This window comes from Muntiacus reevesi, chromosome 1 (assembly GCF_963930625.1).
Source record: "Muntiacus reevesi chromosome 1, mMunRee1.1, whole genome shotgun sequence".
Taxonomy (NCBI): domain Eukaryota; kingdom Metazoa; phylum Chordata; class Mammalia; order Artiodactyla; family Cervidae; genus Muntiacus; species Muntiacus reevesi.
This window is the reverse complement of record NC_089249.1, coordinates 95,848,913-95,862,983: the sequence shown is the minus strand read 5'-3', so window position 1 is coordinate 95,862,983 and position 14,071 is coordinate 95,848,913. Positions and strand designations below refer to the sequence as shown.

The following is a 14,071-nucleotide window of genomic DNA, read 5'->3' as shown; positions in this document are numbered from 1 at the left end:
CTGTCAAGATAAATACAAGCTTTGTTTCCCCTCAAAGGAGTTCAAGGGATAATTTAATTGTTGGCCTGTTTGGGGAGATGTTGTTTTCAGCCAGGCATCACATGGATCCAACTGCAAAGATTTTCAGTGCCTAAAGCAAAATAGCTGCCTTTTTTGTTCTGAAACATGTAGCAGTTGAAATGAGGATTTTAGGATTGCTCACTTGTTCTAAATTCTGTGACAGAGAAGTAGCAGCAATACAATCATTAATACTCCAAGTGGGAGTGTGTTCTGTCCTCCAGGTTCATTCAGAAAGTGTCTTATATAGCTGACAGAGTTACTTAGAGGGATAAGTATCCCTATACTTACAGAGATGTAGGGAACACAGTCTGGCAGTTTGGGAGCAGAGGGATAATATGATTTAATGAAAATCATTTTGGGGAACTCCCTGGCAGTCCAGTGGTTAGAACTCTGACCAGGGCCTGGGTTCAATCCCTGTTTGTGGAACTAAGATCCTGCAAGGCAAGCCATGTGGCCAAAAAAAAAAAAAAAACACCAAAAAACTGGATGTGTGCCTTAGAGCTCACAAACTCACATCTATCTGATGATTCAGATCTCTTAGCTAAGGCACATAAAGGTCTTATAGTAAAAAAGGGTGGTAGGTTTATTGAAATTCTGTTTTTAACTAATTTAGGTTTTTTTTGCAGATTGCAGGGAAGGTTTGCTTTTTTGTTTGGGATAATTCATCTAAACTTTGGTGTTGAATTTCATTATAGTGGGAGCTTTTATGTAGAATTTCTTTGTGTCACCACACAGCTTTTATATGCCTTCCTTCAGTTATGTTTGTCATCATTAGAATAACCTTGTGAAGTAGTAGAGAAGTTACCTTCATTTTATAGATGAGGGACTCAAGGCTCAGAGAAATGAAATATTTACATTTTTGCATCAATAGAAAGTTGCAGAGCCAGTAATGGATCCTGGGTCTTCTGATCCTGGTCTTGCATTCTCTAAACTGCGCTAGCTATCCTGCTTTTAAAAGAACAAATGAGACACAGTTGCAATCATACATACTCCATCTCCAAGGGAGAATGAATTCATTCTTCTTGTCATAATATATTGACCTAAAATTTTCTGCTTAAAATTAAGGAGATTCGGAACCTGTTTACAGAACATACTTGAGGAATGATGAGAACTAGAAGAGTCCGCAGTCCTTGAGGTTTTCTTTGATGATGATATCTGTAACTGCATCAAATACAAATTTGACATTCTGTGTATCTGTAGCACAGGTCATGTGACTGTAGATTTCTTTGACATCTTTTCTCATGTTGAGGTCAAGGAACTGACTCTTGATATAATTCCCTGCATCCTCATAAGAGTTGTTCCCTGGTTTTCCAGAAAAATAGTAAAGAAGTGGGATAAATTAGGCCTTCTTAGTTGCTCGCTTACTTTTTAAGTGACTGATAAGATCCTCAAAATGTGTTAGACAGCTGTGGTTGGGGGTTTAGTTTTGGAGGTTGGGTACTCTCCTCTGTTGCACTCCAGTGTTTCACACTTGAGCAGAGGAATTGAGGAGAGAGGTGTCTCTGTCTCCTTAGACACCTTTGATTTCTGGCAGGTATCATTTGAATAATCAGTGGCTCATCTGCATTTAATGTCTGCTCTGTTCCAGAGATATCTGAATTTAAACCTTTAACTGAATACTCAAGTTTCTCAAGTTAGACATTCACATATCTCTTGGACATCATAAAACTCATAAGACAGTATTAAAGAGATAAGGGATCATCAGCTCAGCAAAGCAAAGGAGTTAAATTTACTACTCCTTAAAGACAAGTTCCTTAGTATAGGAACTTCTTGGTATAGGAAACGAGGCAATTGCCCATCATTACTATGAAAGAATTGTCTCCAGCCTTTGGAACTTACCATCATACTCTGGAAAACAGATGCTGAGATGGACTTTCTTGATTTTTTCCTCAAAGAGATCCTTCTTGTTGAGAAAGAGGACAATGGAAGTGGCCGCAAAGAACTTGTGGTTACATATGCTGTTGAACAGGTGCAGTGACTCATGCATACGATTCTAGTGAGAGGAAATACCATCAGAAATATCAGATTGGGCTTATGGTGTACCTGTTTGCTTCTTGTTGTTGCTCCCCTTGAGGAGACCTGCATTCCAAATGTAAAAGGAAAAATAGGGAACAGCTTATCTCTGTTTAGTGTGGTAGAGTAGAGCCAAAGAGATCTGACTTCCTTCTGATCTTTATATCAGCTGTATGATTTGGAGGAAATTACTGAGCTTTTCTGAGTTTGTTTCCCTTTTTCATAGGATTATTAAGAAAGTTAAATGAGATCATGTGTTTGTTGTGTCCATGATGATGATGATGTTTAGTCAGTAAGTCATGTCCGACTCTTGGCAACCCGATTGACTGTAGCCCTCCAGGTGCCTCTGTCCATGGGATTTCCCAGGTAAGAATACTGGAGTGGGTTGCCATTTCCTTCTCTAAGTGTCCATGATGGTAGCTGGCATATAGGTGTACAACAAATGTTTTGGAAATCTTTGGCAGCCAGGGCACGGGTAAGGAATTCAGGGTTGAAACTGGGTGCCAGTTAACACGTATCCACTTCCATCTCCAGGATGATTTTGATAGGTTTCTGTTAGACAGTCCTAGATCTCAGTTTGGGTAGGAACATAATAGGGATTATTTGACCCTGGTGCCAAATGGCAAGGGCTAAAAAATTTTCCAGTGCCACACCACAAGCACTTCTGCCTTATTTCCTTTTCTGATTGCCACTTGGAATGAGTGAGAAGTAGTGCTATAATTCTGTGGAGTCCAGAGGTTACCCAGTGACCCCAAAGTAGCCTTTGTTTAGGGAGCAGGGCTTTAGGGTCTTGGAGTGTGCTCTTAGCTGACTTGGGCTTAATCTTTTCACCTGATAAAACAAATTTAACTTGTAACGTGTGCTCATTGCTAACACTCCTACAAAATACTTTAAGATCTTGTAAACTTTAAGGTTAAGAAGGACAGAAGAGTTCTTGGAAAATGAATGGCTCTCTAAGACATTTTGGCTAGAGGATATTCAGAGTGCTTTATGTGAACCTGAGGTACTAAGGAGAAGGCAGAAGAACTGGAGCAGGGGGTCAGAGGATAGAAGCTTTGCCTTCTGTCAGTTAACTGTGGGCATCCATTTGTGGAGCAAATGTTTATGTGAATTTGGGGTTTTCCATGCCTTTGACATCCTCTGTCTAAAACTTGGATTCTACCTGGATGGACTGACATTATCCTACAGAGCTTCTGTCTTGTAAAACTCTATAGGCTCAAGAGAATCACCCTGAAGTAGTTCTCCAGCTGCCAATTTAAGTGGCATGTGAGAAACCTGGTTTGCCAGTCTCTCTGGAGTCCTGTTGACACTGAGTATATATTTAGGCTTCCAAGTGAGTTTACTAGTTCAGCCCTTCTATCAGGTTGCATAAAGATGCACATCATGCATTGTTCTGCTCGGTCATTTTCATCTGCTTTACTTCCATAGGCAACCTGGGAGAGTACTTAGTAACTCTTGCTTTGCCAAGTTAATGGTCACTTATCTCTTTAATACTCAGTTTCTTTGATGAACTTTTTGATGTCCCAAGTAGTACTTGGATGTCTCATCTGAGACCAAACTCTCAGTAAATCTGGAGCCCTAAAGTGCTAACCTAGAACCTGCCGAAGAAGAGGTATTTCTGGAATTATTTGCCTGAGACATTGATTGCTAGAAGAGTGCTTGACTATTAGTGTTAGCAGAGATCACCCAGGTTGGGCCATTGGAGTGACACAAAGCTGAGAGGACGGGTCATGGAGGATCTATCTATCAATCAGTCTATCTGTCTATCTTTTGCTTGGTGCAAAAGTCACTCACCACTTCGTCATCTTCCACCAGCACCATATCATAGGCACTGAGGGCTGCACAGAAAATGATGCAGGTGACTCCCTCAAAGCAGTGTATCCACTTCTTTCTCTCTGATCTCTGCCCTCCCACATCAAACATCCTGAGAGAAAAAAACACCTGTTCTTAAATGTATACCCAGCGTATGACCCACATGCACTTGGTGTTTACCCCAGAGAGATGGCCATCTTGGGGCCAGTTAGCAGTAAGGTGGGAAGTGGAGAGGTGAGGTGGGGGAAGTAGGGAAGTAGTAGTAGTTCAGACTGGGCTTTAGTGAAGGCCAAGAAGCATTCCTCTGCCCCCCTTTGGGGTATCTGACATGTTCTGAGGGAACAGTGTACTCACCTGAAGTTTAAGTCCTTGACAGAAAACTTAGTCTCAATGATGCCTGTGGTTTTGACTCTAGATCGTAGCACATCTTGCTCATTAGGGAGGTAGTCAGGAGCTGTAATTCGGTCTAATTGATTCAGGTAGCTGGAGAAAAGGGATTGTCAATTTGATTGATATTAAATTTTCCACAGCTGAAGTCAAGAAGGGTGAAGGGTGTTACCCAAACGCATATAACTGTAATATGGTGATTGAACCAGCGTGAGAATTTGTATTGTTGCATCTAGGAGTGTTTACTTCAAACCCTTCTCATGTATCCTTACAAAAGGAAGTTAGGTTGTCAGATAACTTTTCCATATGTTTCATCTGACTACAAAGTTTTCTAGACTCTTTTTTTTTTTTCTAGACTCTTGAATGAGACTTGGTGGTTTAAATCAAGCAAGGGTCCCCAACCTCTGGGATCTAATGCCTGATGATATGAGGTGGAGCTGGTGTAATAATTATAGAAATAAAGTACACAATAAATGTAATGCACTTGAATAATCCTGAAACCATCTCCCCCCCTGTGCCCTGGGTCCATGGAAAAATTATCTTCCGTGAAACTGGTCCTTGGGAACCGCTGGTTTAAATGGGTGTCAAAAGTTCTGTCAGGAAGCAGGAGTAGATTAAAAGGGATTTCAGAAACATATGAGACATGAACCAGTGCAATGCATAGACATTGTATATCAAGTAGAAGGGAAAACATTTGAGATAACTGAAGAAAGTTGAATGAACACTGACTTGGATATTTGATAACATTAAGGGTTTACTAAATACTTAAGGTGTGATAATGATGTGATTTTCTTTTTCTAGGAATATATTTTTAGAAATACATAATGAAATTTTTAGGATGAAATGGTATCTCTGAATTTACTTCTAAATAATCCAGTTGGGAATGGATTTAAAGTGAAACGAGTCGGCATCAGTTGGTGACTGCTGAAGCCAAGTGATTGATTGTATTCTTTTGTATATGTTTGACAGTTAACCATTAAAAGTTAAAAAGAAAAAAGGCAGATATGAAGTGAGGTTACAGAAAGAAGAAAAGTAAATTAAATATATGCCAGGGCTTTTCACATTTAAGTTCTCATTTAACCTCATAAACCTTCAGGTTTCATATCCCATTTTACAGATGAAGGAAAGATCCAGAAAAGTTAAATAACTGGTCCAGGACAAGAGGCATTGTGGGTGTATTATAAAAAACCTTCAACTCTGTGGTCAGATAGACCTAGATTTAAATCCTAGCCTCTGCCATTTATCTGTGTGACTTTTGGTAAGTTAGTTTATTTCTCTGAACCTCAGTTTTTTTCCTCTATAAATGGGACTGATAAAAACTACTATCTACTATGAAGACATATTGTGCAGATTTAATGAGATGTACCTAATGCACTGAGCAGTGTTTAGGCCCGAGTGGGGGCTGCAGGGACGGTAAATGATAACTTTATTATTAGAGGAGGTGATAGAACAATGGCTAAATCCGGGTCTTTTTGATGCTGAAGCTTATGCCCCTCCGTGAGACTGTGCTGAGTAGGATTGATGCTCTGTGTTCCTTATGTTTTGGAAAGCATCTTTGCAAAGGTGGTTCTCTCTAACCCCTGACCTTTGGTTTGCCATGGCAGTTTGTATCCTTTGCCCTGGCACCTTGACATAAGATAGTAGGGGTGAAGGAGAGTTTAGGTTAGTGACTTAAGTAGAGCCTGTGTTGCACTGAAAGAGCCATCATGAATCATGCCTGCTAAAGGAGTATGTGGCAGAACTGCAGGGCTGTATTAGTATTCATGATTCTGAAAGAAGAGGCTCTGTGTTTGACTTAAGACAGGGACTAAGGGCTGTTAACAGAGCATCTCTGTTTTGGATTTTGAGTCTTAGCTTTGTAGGCTGCCCTGGACCAATGTTAAGTAATACAGAGTGAAGGGAACTGGGGCAGAGGTCTCAAAGGCATTAAATTCAGGGCACAGTAAAACACTGTTCAAAGCCTAACAAGACAAGTATACAGACTGAATTCAGTCCTTGGGTCTCCATTTTTCAGGGCCAGAAAATTTCAACTGGCTGAGATTTCTTCCAGAATGTTGCTGACACCTCATCCCACCCTGCCCCCAGTCAGAGTCTTACTAAGACGCCGAGTCATTGAGCTGGTACTCTGCAGCTCTGTCAAAGCAGGCTTGCACCCCGCCATCCTTCCACAACTTCCTGATAACCTCCACTAGCTCAGGAGGCATAGTGCCCTCTTCAATGGAGTCAGCCAGGTTGTTCAGCTGTCGCCCATCATCCTGTAAGGCAGAAACCAGGATCAGAATTACATGGGAATAATGACTTTCCAGGAGGCTTTTGGGTATTCTGAAAGGAAAGCATTTTGCATTCTATCAAAGCCTCAGGTGGAGGCGGTGTTTGACAAAGATTTTAAGTAAACACACTGATTAGTTTCTGAGGGTGCTTCTGCATGTGGAGGGTGGCAGTACCTCCAGCCCTGGGATGTCTGGTGGATAGCAGAGATCCCAGGGGCTTCCTCTGTGGTGTTTTAATCTTCCATCCTTAGTCCAAATGTGAAGGTCCTGCCAGGAAATGTGGGTCCTTTGCTACAGTGAAATATGTTTAAAGGCCAGACTGACCATGAAGTGGACAAGATGGTAGACAGGAACTCAACCCCTTTGTTTCTTCAATTATTCAAATCTAGGAAAAGGATAATACTGGAACTAGGGATTTAGCTTATGAAAGTTCCACACTCAAGGCAGGGAATCTGAGGGGAGCAGTTTAAATGGTAAAATAAGACAAACAGGCAGAGGAAGCTGAGAGCAGATTTTTAAATGAACACTTACTAAGATAAGAACTGCATGCTTTGCTAGGACTGAAATAAAGATTTGAAGCTCAACAAATGAGCTTCCCTAGTGGCTCAGATAGTAAAGTATCTGCCTGCCAATGCAGGATACTGAGGTTCAGTCCCTGGGTTGGGAAGATCTGGAGAAGGGAATGGCAACCCACTACAGTATTCTTGCCTGGAAAATCCCATGGAGAGAGAAGCCTGGTTGGCTATAGCCCATGGGGTTGCAAAGAGTTGGTCACTACTGAGGCACTAACACTTTCACCTGTTTTTCAAGTGGGATTTTTGTGACATAAACCTTTTTTCTGATGCATATTTCCTCATAGCTTGTTGGCCACTGGCCTGTTTCTTCTCCTCATTAGCCTTTCCTTCCACCCCTAACCATATACCATTAACCACATACCACACAGCTTGCTTCAGCATAGTCAATACCCAGTGTGGGCATGGCTCGGATGATAGCCAAGATGGATTGCAGCACATTGCCATAGATGATGGCCTTGTACTCCAGGCATTCTTCTGGTGAATAGCCATCCTGGTGAATGATCCTGCAAGGAGAAGACACCCAACCATTAGTTGGACCTGAGTAACCAGACCTAAGGGATTGGGAATCGGGGAGTATTTAAAGGATTGTAAGAACCCAATCTCTCTATTCATACTGCTCTCCCAGAGTGGAGAGTGAGGGACACGGGGCATGAAGAATAAGGACATTGGGAATAAGGTCCTTTATATTCTTTACATCTGGGTTTCTAAAGGCTAAAGAGCCCTTTATCCTCGGCCTCTACTGACTCCACTGACTTCACCCTACCTCAGTCCTGTGGGGCTTTGTTCCTACTCACTTCATCTGTTTGACGATAGTGCTCTTTCCTGACTCCCCAGCACCTGCAGGGAGAAATGCTTATGCTTCAGATTGCCACCAGTTCTCCCCAACCCGCCAGTAGATGGCCTGTGAGAAGTCTAAGCCACTGCTCACTTGGGAGCCTTTTTAGGGGAGAACATGCAGGGATGCAGACTACCTCAGTTTGCACCAGCCTTGAGCTCAGGCCATTTGATCTGGAATTGGAGGGGAGTTTCTTAGTGTCTACACTGTTGACATTTTGAGTGAATAAGTTTTCTGTGGAGGGCTGTCCCATGCCCCCGCTATTTCCCTTATTGACTAAAATGTTCTTACATCCTTATTCACACTTCACTCTCCCTCAATCAAAAACCTACATACCCTTCAACCCTCTCCCCTAGTCTATACTGTCCCTGATGCCTTAATACCATCCCCCCTCCCCCAATCGCCACTCCACCACTTATCCTGCACTTGGTTCCTCTAAGCTGCTTATCCGGAATGTAGGAGAAAGCTGCTTAGGCTTAAAAGCTCGCTCAGTGGCCTTGCTGTCTCTCTCCCCTTGGTAGCCTCCTGGGCTCCTTGGCGTCTGCTTAGAGAGGTGTGTGCTCTGCCACAGATCAGCTGAGGAAAAGGAGGTGCTTTAGCTTGGGGCTCTAGTTCCCAGGGACCTCATGGCCTTGGACGCCCAGCCTAGCCAGCCAGTCTTCTGCTATAAAGATCTTAGCTGCTCAAGCTTGCCTACCTCTGTACTACCACTGGGGTTTTTTCTAGGCCAGGTTTCCCAAACTCTATTGTCTTAGTTCTATTTACAGCCAAGATCAGTTTCTGACTGACTGAGGTGCTTTTCTTTTTTCAGCACAAACCTGTGATCTGCTTAGGAGCTCATCAAGCTGATGAGTCTCCCATCTGGCAGGGGCTTTAGAGGCAGTCACTGAATAGAAAGCCAGGAAAGGACTTCTGTAAAGACTCCACTCCTTCCCAGTCAGGGCTCCCCACTTCTAACGTTTTTAAAGATTTCTTTTTTTTTTTTACTGAAAGCAAGGAGAAGGAACTGGTAAAAATCATACTCCTAAGTCTACATGACACTGATTATATGGTAGGACTTCTCTATCCTCTTGAGTTCATTGACTCAAGAGTTCTCTGACTGCAGACTTAGTTAAGTGTCTGCGAGCCCAGAGTTCCTGGTAGTTGCTAAGCTGTTAGGTGTCAGGTTTGGTAGATTTGGAGATGTGTGGGTCCACCCTGGCCCTTTCACTGTTCCTGGTTCAAGGAAGAGCAAAACGACTCCAGAGTAACTTTGGTAGAACATCTTGGGGTGGCTGTGCTCAGCCCTAGAGCTCCTGATCCCCTAGCCTGAGACTGCATGGGGGAAGGACAAATAACCTTCCATCCCTCCTCCCCACATGGCAGGCTAGAACCCACCTACCATCCAGGTTAAGCGGGAAGGAGCAGTACCTTCTCCTCTGGCTCATCGTCCCATCTCGCTCACCCAGCAATAGCAGCTTGACGGTCTTGGCTTCCTTGTCAGCATCCTCCTGCAGCTTCTTTTCTAGCTCTTTGGACCTCTTGGCCAGTTCTTTGTCCTCAGCACTGGCTCCACTCCCCATCTTTCATCGGTCTTCTCGGCAGCCTCCTCCAGCCCTTAAGCTTCTCCTCCAGGGTTTCCTATCTGAGAGATGGGAAGATAAGGAAAAATAAATTGGGATAGAGTATCAGTTTCTTAGTCCTCCTGAAAAGCCAGTCTGTAGGGAGCTGGGTGAGAGAGCAGGTGTTGTTGCACCCTGCCTGTCTTGCCTGAGACTCCCTACCCCAGCTGCAGACCTACTTAAGTCTAGGGATTGTAGCCTTTATATCTAGCAGTGTGATGGGCTAAACCAATTAAGAGCTCAGTATGACAAAGGGCAAAGACTCAAGCATTTCCTGAAATGATGTGCTGGTTTCTGACACAGGAGGTTAGGATGCAGACACTGGAACTGTTTGGAGTAAGATAATGGTTGACCCCATACTTTGGAGGGGCTGATCTCCTAAAAGTCTCTTCCTAGATGCACTTCTATAGAGCTAGAGATTAGAGGTGCAGAGGAAGCTCTTCCCCATGTTGTGACTCCAGAATTCATGGCTTCAAGGCATCAAAGCACTGCTTCCATCATGGCAGGCTGGTTCCTGGCAGGGAATCTTTGTTTAGGGTTTGCCCATTTTTGGAAAGATTAGAAATGTTCCCTCTAGTTCCTCCAGTGGCTCCTGCACTAGGAAGCTATTAGCGTTCCTTTATGTTGGCGCGTCTCTTTTTATATCCTTCTGTTATTACCACTTAATCACTTTGTTATTATCGGTTTTACAAATGGGTTTCCCTAGACCGAATTCCTCCCCTTGGAGGTCAGGTACCAAATCTGATTCATCTTTGAATCCTTCAGATCTTGTGGTTTATTTGTGGATCCTCCGTGAAGGTTTGATGGATGAAAGAAGGAAGGAAAATGAATATATGGTAGAAAGAATGGGGCTGGTGGTGGTTTAGTTGCGTCTGACTCTTGCGACCTCATGGACTGTAGCCTGACAGGGTCCTCTGTCCACCGGATTCTCTAGGCAAGAATATTGGAGTGGGTTGCCATTTCCTTCTCCAGCAGATCTTCCCAACCCAGGAATCAAGCCAGGGTCTCCTGCATTGCAGGCAGATTCTTTACCAACTGAGCTATGAGGGAAGCCCAAGAATGGGGCTGCTTACCCATTAAGCTCACCTGAGGCCTATCTTCACTTGGCCTGTGAACTTCGTGTTTATTGTGGAGGGTTTGTGTTGCCTCACATAACAAAGTGCTTCTTTGGAAACTAGGCTCTAGCCTCTGGCTCCTCAAATGTCGGGGCAACCCTTCCTCTGGCTCTCATCCCAGCTGCCCCTTCCCAGGGAGAAATGAGAGTGCGGCATCCTAAGTTGCCTCACAGACATATTGAAGACTCTCCATTGGTCATCTTTCTCTAGGCCAGTTATTTAGGTTTACTTAAATGAGTTGCTGTGGAAGTTCCTCAGAGGGACATAGTGTAAAATACCGCTACCCAAAGTGTTGTGCAAGGCCCCACACGCATCACCTGGGAGCTTCTTAGAAATGCAGAATCTTAGGGCTTAGCACAGAACTTCAGATTCAGAACTTGAATTTTAACAGGATCACAAGTGACTCTAAGGATACTAAAAATTGGAAAGCTGTCCTAGGGAGTACTAGAGAACCCGTTTTTTCCCCCTCAGACTGACTAAATCATAAGAATTACCTGAGATCCTTGTTTCTGTATTTCATCAAGTCTTAGCACTGATTGGAAGATCATTCTGATTTCCAAGATGTTAATACATACATGTTATAAAAAGAGTGTGTTTTTGAATCAATAAGTTCCAGTTGTTGTTATTGTTTAGTTGCTAAGTTGTGTCTGACTCTCTTGCGTCCCCATGGACTGTAGCCTGCCGGCTCCTCTCTCCTTGGAATTCCCAGGCAAGAATACTGGAGTGGGTTGCCACTTCCTTCTCCAGCAGATCTTCCTGATCCCAGGATTGAACTCGCATCTCCTGCATTGGCAGAGGGGGTTCTTTACCACTGAGCCACCAGGGAAGCCCTGTGTTCCAGTAGTAATGCCAATCCCAGAGCCTGAGAAACTGTATTCTAAATTAACAGAGTTTGAAGAATCGTGATCTAGAACAGTGGTCTCAGCTTTTGGTGTAGATTGGAATTTATCCAGAAAGTCTTTTAAAAAACACTGATTTAATGAGTCTAGAGTGCAGTCCAGGCATGAAGACTTTAAAAATTTCCCAGGTGATTCTAACGTACAGCCAATGTGGAGAGCCACTGACCTTGAAGGATTTAACTTGCTTATTCCTCTTAGAGTGGAATTGTGAAGCAGTAGCCAGGTACACTGAGAAAGTGGGAGGTAGAACCTCGGTCTCCTTGCCTGCCAGGTACTCTAAGCCATCCCTAATCATCTTCCTTTCTACTGCTTCTTGCCTGCATATCTGGGTATCTGGCTGAGAAGCCCTGGGCCTGGGGCCCAGACTTTCAGGGCTGATGAAGAAGAAGGCAGCTGCCAAGGTGCTTTCCACAGTGATCATCTTTTCCCAATCAGAAATTGGCAAGTGCTTACTGAGGGAAAACAGGAGAGTCTTTGAAATTGACCGGCTTGGAATCTTGGCTATAAAGTTTCAGTAATTATACCTCACCAGCCCTGCCTAACCTACCCACAATATCGGCAAGGTATACCCGGGGCAGAGCTGCGCTGCAGCACGGGGCTTCTGGGAACTGGGCTGACAGTTTACATGGTTCATCTCGGTTAACTCACGCTAACTCCAAGGTAAGTGCCCCAGATTACAGACCAGAAAACTGCGACTTGAGGGTTAAGTATCAATAACTTGCTCAAGGTCATATAGCTTAGTAAACAGGCGATCTTTTTTCCACTGCCCCATAAAAGCAGCCACTGAAAGAATGTTGGGCAAAAAAGACAGGCAAATGCATGAGCTCAATAACAGCCACACTTGTATTAAAGGAACTACTAACTTGTTTCACAAGTGGGGAAAATGTTTGTGCTTGTTCCTTTTTCATCTGGATTTCCCTGGTGGCTCAGATGGTAAAGAATCTGTCTGCAATGCAGGATACCTGGGTTCAATCCTTGGGTTGGGGAAATCCCCTGAAGAAGGGAAAGGCTACCCACACCAGGATTCTTGCCTGGAAAATCCCATGGACAGAGGAGCCTGGGGGCTACAGTCTGTGGGGTCGCAAAGGGTCAGACATGACTGAGTGATTTAACACTTTCACTTTCTTTCTCATCTACCACCTCTGCAAACTTCTGTGCTGCTTCTGCTTGTTTCCTAGCTTGCTGGGCTCCCAGTTTCCATTACTAACCTGAGTATGGGAACTCCTGGCCCTCGCCTGCCCTCTTAATTGTGTAGACCTGCTACTGTGCATGGACCACCATGATGCCTCCTGTCTCCTGTCTTCAGCTCCTGTGCCTTTCCTGTGGCTGTTCTCCTTTATTATTGCATTTAGGTTTAATGCCCTGATGGAGTCAGTAAAGCATGTAGGTGCTATTCCCATTTTAGAGGTAGTGAACTGAAGCATGGAAAGGTGATCCTCATGTTAACAAACAAGTTAGAATCAGTCAGAGCTCAGGTGTCCTAGTTCATAGCCCTTATAACTGAAACAAAATTTTTATCTTCTTTAGCTGTTTGAATGTTTGCATAACCAAATTATTCTGAATGAAAGAAAAAAAAAAATCACCATCTTCCACCTAAGTCCTGCTTTCTGAGTTAAGAGGAAATCTCAAAATCTGTCTTATACTCAGTGGTAGGGATTGTGGGTAAAGCCTTATCACCCAGCTGGAGTTTGGGGGCAGGGCCATGAAGAAGGAGGAACTTCCTTCAGGACCTTACAGTCCAAAGGAAGAGATGGTGTAAATTCACAGAGAAACAACATAGTTAAAGGAACGGATTAGCTAGTGCTAGAGAATTCAGAGCTGTTTAAAACCTAGCCTCGACTCCTGGTGGGAAAGACAATTATACACACATCTCACTGGCAGATGGATAAATTCTATAGTAGAAGAAGGGAGAAAAATTATAAAATAAACAGACTTTCAACAGAAAAGCAGAACAACAGAAATGGAGGCTAGGCACTTGAAGGAGAGAAAAGAGCATGAGAAAAAGCATGGAGGCATGAGGTACAAAGTGTACTTGGAGAAGACTGGCAAGTTTGATGTGACTGGAGTAAAAGTGAAAAGTGCATGGAGGGAAGGGCTGGGAGATGAAAACAAGGAAAAGTGAGGCTAGCCAGTGAAGGGCCTTGAATGACAAAGGTTTGGCTAAAGCTTATTGAAGACTTACAAACAAATATGGTTGGATACTGCTGCATGTTGCCAAAAACAATGCTGGGTAGCTGGGTTGGGGGCTGGCTTCTGGTAGAAGCTGAGAAAAAGAGCTGAACAAACAGCTTGATTCTAGAAGGATCTAGGCATAAGGTATGGTTTGGGAAAGCGTCATGGCCAATGATCTCTTGAGGCTGCCGGTGTTCTCTCCCAGGCCTACCATCTGCTGAGAGTGGTCTGGCCTCGGTAGGAGGCTGACATCACAAGTGAGCATCAGGCAAGAAGATAAGAGAAGCAGTTCTTCAGAGATGAGTGCATTGTCAATGAGGCCTGGGGCTCAG

The 14,071-nt window shown here is 43.7% G+C and overlaps 1 protein-coding gene across 1 annotated transcript; it reads right to left on the bottom strand.

Moving 5' to 3' along the window:
• Positions 1–458: 458 nt before the first annotated feature.
• GNAT2 (G protein subunit alpha transducin 2) lies at positions 459–9,514 on the bottom strand. Its single transcript, XM_065907385.1, has 8 exons — positions 9,397–9,514; positions 7,912–7,954; positions 7,479–7,620; positions 6,370–6,527; positions 4,240–4,368; positions 3,868–3,997; positions 1,900–2,053; positions 459–1,362 (listed from the first exon to the last, which is right to left on the bottom strand). Exons 1-8 carry the CDS (start codon positions 9,512–9,514, stop codon positions 1,172–1,174), a joined length of 1,065 nt encoding a protein of 354 aa, XP_065763457.1. The 3' UTR covers positions 459–1,171.
• Between the last annotated feature and the right edge of the window lie 4,557 nt (positions 9,515–14,071).